General features: G+C 46.6%; 1 protein-coding gene across 1 annotated transcript in view; it reads left to right on the forward strand.

Annotated features, from left to right (window-relative positions):
* The window catches only part of si:dkey-22o22.2 (neural-cadherin), a 43358-nt gene that overhangs the window by 21486 nt on the left and 14302 nt on the right, over window positions 1-7570 (forward strand). The window contains exons 13-16 of the mRNA XM_035673225.1: window positions 1039-1115; window positions 2286-2915; window positions 3003-3999; window positions 5414-5520. Of these exons, the coding sequence (XP_035529118.1) occupies window positions 1039-1115; window positions 2286-2915; window positions 3003-3999; window positions 5414-5520 (1811 nt within the window). The remainder of the gene's footprint in view (window positions 1-1038; window positions 1116-2285; window positions 2916-3002; window positions 4000-5413; window positions 5521-7570) is intronic.

Consider the following 7570-nt stretch of genomic DNA (forward strand, 5'->3'; position numbering starts at 1 on the left):
CTTTCACGCAGTGCATGCTGGGATCAACCCCTCTGTGACCCTGCACAGCATAAGCAGATACAGAAAATGAGTGATATTGAATAAAAAGTAATAAAGAAGCACTGATTAGATGTCCGTCCAGTCCAGATGAAACTGTTTAAAATGTCAACATGAGAAAGTAGCACCTCCTGAACGCACCTTCACCACGAAGGAGCTTGTTGTGAGAACGTATCAGGTTAAATACAGACGGATCTTAATACTGTTGGTCACGCTTCAAACTGAGAGTTGAATTAGCCCCAAGCGACACCTCAGCGCAGATCCAGTGTCCGCGTCCTAACACATCACACGTGTGTTTAACACAATATCACCTGATAGAGGCACCGAAATCGACAGGAAGGGCCCAACATCTGAAAAGTTGCCTCAGAAAGTCGACCTCCTTTTTCTTCTCTGGCTGTTGTCCGCCTTTCGTCACACCTATCTCCGGTAATTCACAGTAATATGCGTGTGCCGCCAAGCTAAATCAGATTAGAAAGGTGGAAGTGCGTCTGAGAGGGCAGGAAAGTAATCCCCGTCAGAGAGGCATGTGTCACTGAGTCCTCAACCCGGGCCTGCTTCCCCTCGCCTGCTGGAATTGATTTGATATACGCTCGGTTTCTCTCTAACTCTCTCAATAGTTTTCCCGGCGCGCGGCTGCCGGCCCCTCCTTGAACGCACGCCGCTCTGAGCCCCCGTGTATTAATACAATTCAGCAGATAGTGAACAGAGGGGAAAATCCAATTTGAAATGAATATTTTTTGACTTCACCTGCACAGCAGCCTCCTCTGTGGCACCGCGACTGCTCATCTTCAATATTGTCTACCTGCATCACATTGTCATGAGAGCCAACAGGGGGGAGGTGGCAGTGGCGGCTGCAGGATGGAGAGGGGGGGAGGGAGAAAACTTCAAAGGCTTCTGTAAACAAACCCTCTGGTGAGGAAAGAGGAGAAGAAAGGCTAAAAGTGTACTTTTTTCCTGCTTTTGTTGCCGTCTATTAACTTTTAATTGCACTGTGTGTCGCAGTGACAGATGTGAGAGCTCGTGTCATCGCCGCCGCCGCCGCTCGTGTCCCCTCGTTCAGAGAGATAGCAGGAGGGCAGGTTAATTAAGCAAACAGGACAAAGCAACAGAGAAATGTTTATTCCTGTGTCGCAGAGTCCCCGCGTGCTGCAATCAGCTCCCTGCCTCGTGTCCTATTTGCTGGGCTTGACATTTGTACATAATGAAAAAGCAATTCAACTGTTTTGATAAGAAACGCCTCAAAAAGCAGTAGTTCCTTTAAAGAGGAAAGTCAATGTTGCTTCTTGTCACAGCCAGCGACCATGTTTCATTTCAGTATAATAAAATCCAATTTATCACCAACAGAAAGTGGTGTTTTGTGGGTGATTGCTTTTATTTTTTTTTGCGTATTGCTTGTTTTTAGAGTTTAAAAGTCTTCCAGTATCACCAAAATTTAGATTACAGTTTTTAAAAGGAGATTATTCGACGAGTATTTCATACAAAAAAGCAATTTAAAACATAATTTAAGTATATAAAACATTGCAAAGTAGAGTCACCTAGAAAAAGGTCCTCCTAAATATAATCAATATCAGTTTAATTGTACGCTATATTTCGAATATATATCCACAGTTTTACCTTCCTTTTACCCTATCGAGGCAGCAGTAGACCAGTAACTTTGTTCTGTAAAATTACTGTTTTTGTCAGTTGGGTCTGGTGGCTTTGGAGAGAGTGATACAACGGCTTCAGTTCCCCCGTTGGAAATATTCGTCTGACGGCGAGGTAAATGTAGCCCGACCTAGTCTCAAAGCAGAAGTGTTAATACCTTTTTCTGAATGGCCACAGTCGGAGAACAGGTACCTCTCGACTGCAAGAAATGTACAGAAACTGAGGGTTAAGGCGTTGTTAGACGATCCAACAAACACAGGAGTGGCAGTATCTTGGGATTCGTCGTGGGAACCAGAGTCTAAATACATGTCTATTGGTCCTGTGTGTGCATGTGTCTATTTCGGGTCTTTATCTGTGTGAATGAAGTGGAACAAAATTTTGTAATTCTTCTTCTTACCACACCTGAGCTTTCTTTCCGTAACAAATTCTATAAATGTCTAGTTGGTCATATATCTTAACTTGTAACCTCAAAATATATCAATCTATATCTTCTGTATTTTAGTCTGGAATAGTTAGTAGATCACCTGAGATCACCTGAGGTCACCTGAGAGGGGTTTCATGTGGTAAAAATAAGTCTCATTTTGGATTTGTCTAAACCTTTGCAGGTGTCAGCCACAGATCCAGACCAGGAGGCCGATCAGACCGCCCTCCGCTACTCCCTCCATGGCCAGGGCGCTGGTGGCGAGTTCACCATTGAAGAACGCACAGGAAGAATCTACGCCCAACGGCGTTTGGACCGCGAGGAGCGCCCGGCCTGGAGGTTCCTCGTCCTCGCCACAGACGAAGGAGGGGCCGGACTCACAGGGTTTGCTGACGTTCTCTTAGAGGTCCGAGATGTCAACGACAACGCGCCCTTCTTCCCGTGCCCGGCACTGGAAGTAGACGGATGTTTTGTCGGCCAAGTGCCTGAAAATTCACCTGCCGACACCTCCGTCATGGAGATGCGTGCCATGGACCTGGACGACCCCAACGAGGGCAAGAACGCCATGCTGACCTACAGCATCATCAAGAACGTCCGCAATGAGATTAACCTCAACCTGTTCTCCATCAACGCCAGCACAGGCACCATCTACACGGTTCTACGCTCCCTGGACCGGGAGGTGGAAGACCGGTATCTGGTAGTGGTTGAGGCCAGGGATGGCGGGGGTTTGGCGGGAACAGGGACAGCCACCATTATGATTTCAGACGTCAATGATCACCCACCCGTCTTCTCTCAGAGGCTCTACACTACTCAGGTGAGTCCACGAACGTGAGGCAGTGACACGCCTTCACCTCCTTTTGTCGTTGCTAATAATAACTCTGTTGTATCCTTTGGCGTTCAGGTGACAGAAGACCTGGAGGTGAACAGCGAGGTTCTTGTAGTTTCTGCCACAGACGGCGACGAAGGCGAGAACGCTGTGGTAACCTTCAGCATCGTCGGTGGTGACGAGGACAGGAAGTTTTTCGTGGAGACAGACAAAGTGAACCGACGCGGTGTGATAAAACTTAAGAAGAAGGTTGACTTCGAGAAGCCCCACGAGAGGACTTTCAATCTGACCCTGAAGGCCGAAGACGCTGATTTCTTCAGCCTCGCCTACTGTCTCGTTCAGGTGGAAGACTCCAACGACCACGCACCAGTATTCTTCCCGCAGTTCTACGAGTCACCGGCCATGTCTGAGGACGTACCCGTGGGGACAATTGTCGCTCAGGTTACAGCTTCTGATCTCGACTCCAGCCAAAATGGACGCTTTTCTTACAGTATTTCAAAGGAGTCAGACCCCTACGGTCAGTTTCTGGTGGACCAGTCAGGTTGGGTGGTAGTGGCCGATTCTCTGGACAGGGAGAAAATCTCGCAGCACAGGATCATGGTCCTTGCCACCGACTCTGGGACTTCACCCCTGACTGGCACTGCCATCGTCGTGGTAACCGTACTTGACATCAACGACAATGGGCCAGAGTTCGAGGTCCCTTATAAGCCCGTGGTTTGGGAGAACATGGCGGCGCCCCAGGCAGTTCGGATGAACGAAACCTCCCTCCTCCTCCACGCCACCGACCGGGACACCTCCACCAACGGCGGACCGTTCTCTATACGGCTTCTCATGCTCACCTCAGACGCCACCAACTTCAATTTGACTGACTTTCGTAATGGCAGCGCAGCCATCACCGCCCTCCGGACCTTCGACCGCGAGCGGCAAAAGGAGTACCACCTCCCGATTCTTATGATCGACAGCGGCTCTCCTCCAATGAGCTCCACCAGCACGCTGACGGTCGTCATCGGGGACAGGAATGACCACCCTCACTCACCAGGACACACCAATTTCATCGTCTACAGTTATGAGGGTATGTTTCAGGTTTTCTGTTTATATAACTGACAGTATTACCACCTTTAGTTACAGACATTAGCAGGATAAATCTGGGTGGGGAAGGTGGAGATTACCACCACCTTAACCTAAGTGTGAACCTATTGTGACATCACAACCAGATCATCACAGTGTCCCAGCAACGCCATGAGCGAAAAAAACATCACATGACCTCTTAAAAGTTCTCATTTTAGAGACTTTTCTTCAAGTCTCCACCAGTTTTAGCCGCTGACGGTCGCAGGTTGGTCAGGATCGGCCCTGCTGCCCCCCCCCCCGCTGTGAAGCTGTAGTGGAAACGCATGTCATCACAGCTTGGATTGGCCGACCCGGGTCCGTGGAAAAACCCTGTTATGTGAAACGGGGCCCCTGGCTCTTCTTTGATTTAGTAGGAGATCAAAGTGAACTGCTCCAAGAAAAGCAGAAATATTTACCTCCCTTGTGTTGTTCACAGCTACAACTGAACAGTTCCTTTAGATTTTCTCTACAGTCGTTGCCTTTTAATTTGTGTTTTCTTTGACTTGTTAACCTTCTTTTATCCAGGAACAGGCTTCGCTGTTTTTCATTTCACACCCGAGAGCCTCAAAGTACAACTTTCTACTCCGCCATAGAAGTTGCGGCGTTGCTCAAGGGAAACCTGGTGGTAGTTGTAGACAGACAAGAAAACATTTGTCATTCATCGTCCCAGTTCAGAGTTCACCAGCTGTTCTGAGGGATTCAAACTGGTGTCTTTCTGGTCGCAGACGGGCTCCTCTAACCTTCAAGTCCCCCGGTGTCCCTCCCACCACCTCCTGAGTGCTCTGCGCTCGTGTTGTTAAGACTGTACTTGTCACAGTCGACTGCTCGCAGCCTCCTGCTCCAGCCCACATCACTTATTTAGCATTTCATACCATCTGTCAGCCTCCTGTAATTTGCTGGAAAAACTAAGGTTTTCTGTAATGTATTTTTAGTGGATTCCCTCTCCGGGGGCCTTTCCACATGAAAGTACATTAACCCGCTAATACGAATCCATCACGTAGCTCAACAACATGCCATGAAGCAAACAATTAACTCCAGCTTAAGTCCCAGGTTTGATGGGCACATAAACAGGAGCCATTTTTAAAAGGCAGCTGATTTCACGGCTAAAGAGATTACAGCGCTGCGTTCAGCTTTTTTTGGAAGAAGGGGGGAAAAACACTGTGCGAGCGTGCACGTCTTCCTGCTGTGCTGTCAAACCATGACCGTGTGTGCCAGTGAGGCCGCCACCTTATCTCCTTAAAGAAGCCTCCACTTTCTCTCCGTCACTCTTAATATTTGGGTTGTACCGCAGGGATCCCTCGCACTCAAAACTAATTCCTTTCAAAGCCGATGCATTTTTTGACCTTTTTTTGTGTCTTTTACTTCCCACCTCCTGACAGGTATTCTCCCGACGACGGTGCTCGGACGAGTTCAATCCCCCGACCTTGATGACTGGAGTGAGAAGGTGTACCGGTTCGAAGGCAAACCATCCAGGTACTTTGATCTTGTACGGTGAAAACTCTGAGATGGCTGAGAGGTGACATGCAGAAAGGGGGGAGTGATGGAGGGGAAAAGTAGAGATAGAGGAGTAATAGTTGGGTGTCGAGGTAAAGAGAGGTAGAGGGCTTTGAAGGAGAGCAAGGCCACGAGCTAATAAAGCAGAGAGGCAGCAGTGCAAACAGAGGAAGAGGTAGAATGTTGAGGTCGAGCAGCAGAAGTAGGGATCTGAAAAAGAGAAGCAAAGTGGGAAAGACAACAAAGGAAAAACACGGACGTATAGATAACGAGATGGAGAGGATACTGCTGGCGGGTCAGTGTACTTGGCGGACAACAGATTTTTGTTCTGAAATGAGAAAAACAACCTGTTTTGTTTCCTAAATTCATAAACGGTAGTTTCACAGTGCGCAGATTATCCTACCAACAGTCGAGTTTCAAACAGAATACACTCTCAGGTTTACCAGGACAGCATTTCCAAGATATTGGGTCATTTTAATCAATTTCCAGGTGTTTCCATGATTGGAAAACTAGTCTCTAAAGACTGTCTGAGAGGAGGGCCACACCCTCAGACTCTGTTTTAAATCATCAGGTGGACTGGATTTAAAGCAGCAGGTAAATGACAACAGGAGGTAGTTTAATCCCTGTGAACATCTGGACCATCTTTAAGTGTTCACACTTATGTTGGGCACATTGTGAGTAGCTTGTGGATAAAAGCATCTGGAGAATGGCAGATGTAAAGCAGTCTTAAGACGTGTTTGGAGCTAAAGCAGCAAAGATTTCCCCCCCCCCTGTTAAAGTGTCCCACCTCTCATGTGACACGCAGCAAAAGACGCATGAAGAAACAGAGAGAGAATACAAGAGCAGCACAGGAACTGACAGATCTAAAATAGAGAGAGAGAGACAGTACAAAGGTGCGGCGCGACAAAGGGGAGAAAGGAAAATTGGGACAGAGAAACAGGCAGTTTGAAGGGGGAAACAAAGAAAGAGTGAAAGAGAATGAAAGGGCAGAGGACGGGGAGGAGAGAGAGATAGAAAAGGGGATCTGACTTGTCAGGAACAGTGCTATTAATACTTCATAACCAGCGGTATTGAAAATTCCCAGTGAAGCGCGGCGAGGGCGCGCTCATTTTGTTTGATGAGGCGAGGCTTCATGCGGGCGCGTTTGAAAGGAGAGCCTGATTGCGCTCCCTGCCACCCTCTCTTCTAACGAGATACCTGTAAGGAGGGACGACGAGAGACGACAAGAAACGGCCGAGAACAAAGGAACCGCCGGAGAATTACCATAGATGCTCCTGGAGCCCTCATCACGCCGGCCTGCGGATAGCAATTTGTTCCCAGTATGGATCAGGGTTAGGTCGCGAGTTATTTAACGCACAGAGGCGATAGGAGCTGGAGGAAAGAGAAGAACAACATGTCACCTCACAGGACAACAAATAGACATATAAAGAGAAAGATATCAGCTGACAGACTGTTTGGGATTGATTTGCACATTATACACTGTAAAAAAATATATATTCAGGCAGATAGAGCGGATAAATAATACAGTAAAATAAAAATAAAGTAAAACCTTCCGTAATTTTTTGGCTTTTTAATGTTTCATTGAAGATATTGACACTGTAAAACCAATTAAATTAGCTATAAATACAGATGAACTCTGCTGTAATACAAATAATCAGGCTTACATTTACAGCAGAGTGCTGTTATTATTTGATTTTTCTTATTTTAATCTGAATTTTAAAAGTTATAGAACTGTAATAAAATTAATTATCTGTGAAATTACAGTAATTATTGCTGTTTACACTGATATAAAGCTGTATTTTGGACACGTTACCACCATTGCTTCATACACCTGTTTACTGTCTTGAGAATACACATTATTTTCTTGCATTCATACAGTGTAAATTATTTTTGTAATTTTATTAACATTTCCATGTATTCCATGTATAAAACCCAGTAATCGTAAATATCCTCTCATTTGTCAGTGAAGTGTTTGCAGGGTTTGAAGTCTATAAAAGTGTGACATAAAACCAGGCGAAGGTCCGTATCAACCTCCCCTGCAG

Source organism: Morone saxatilis, unplaced genomic scaffold, assembly GCF_004916995.1.
Source record: "Morone saxatilis isolate NCDOM2014 unplaced genomic scaffold, NCSU_SB_2.0 Contig24, whole genome shotgun sequence".
Taxonomy (NCBI): domain Eukaryota; kingdom Metazoa; phylum Chordata; class Actinopteri; family Moronidae; genus Morone; species Morone saxatilis.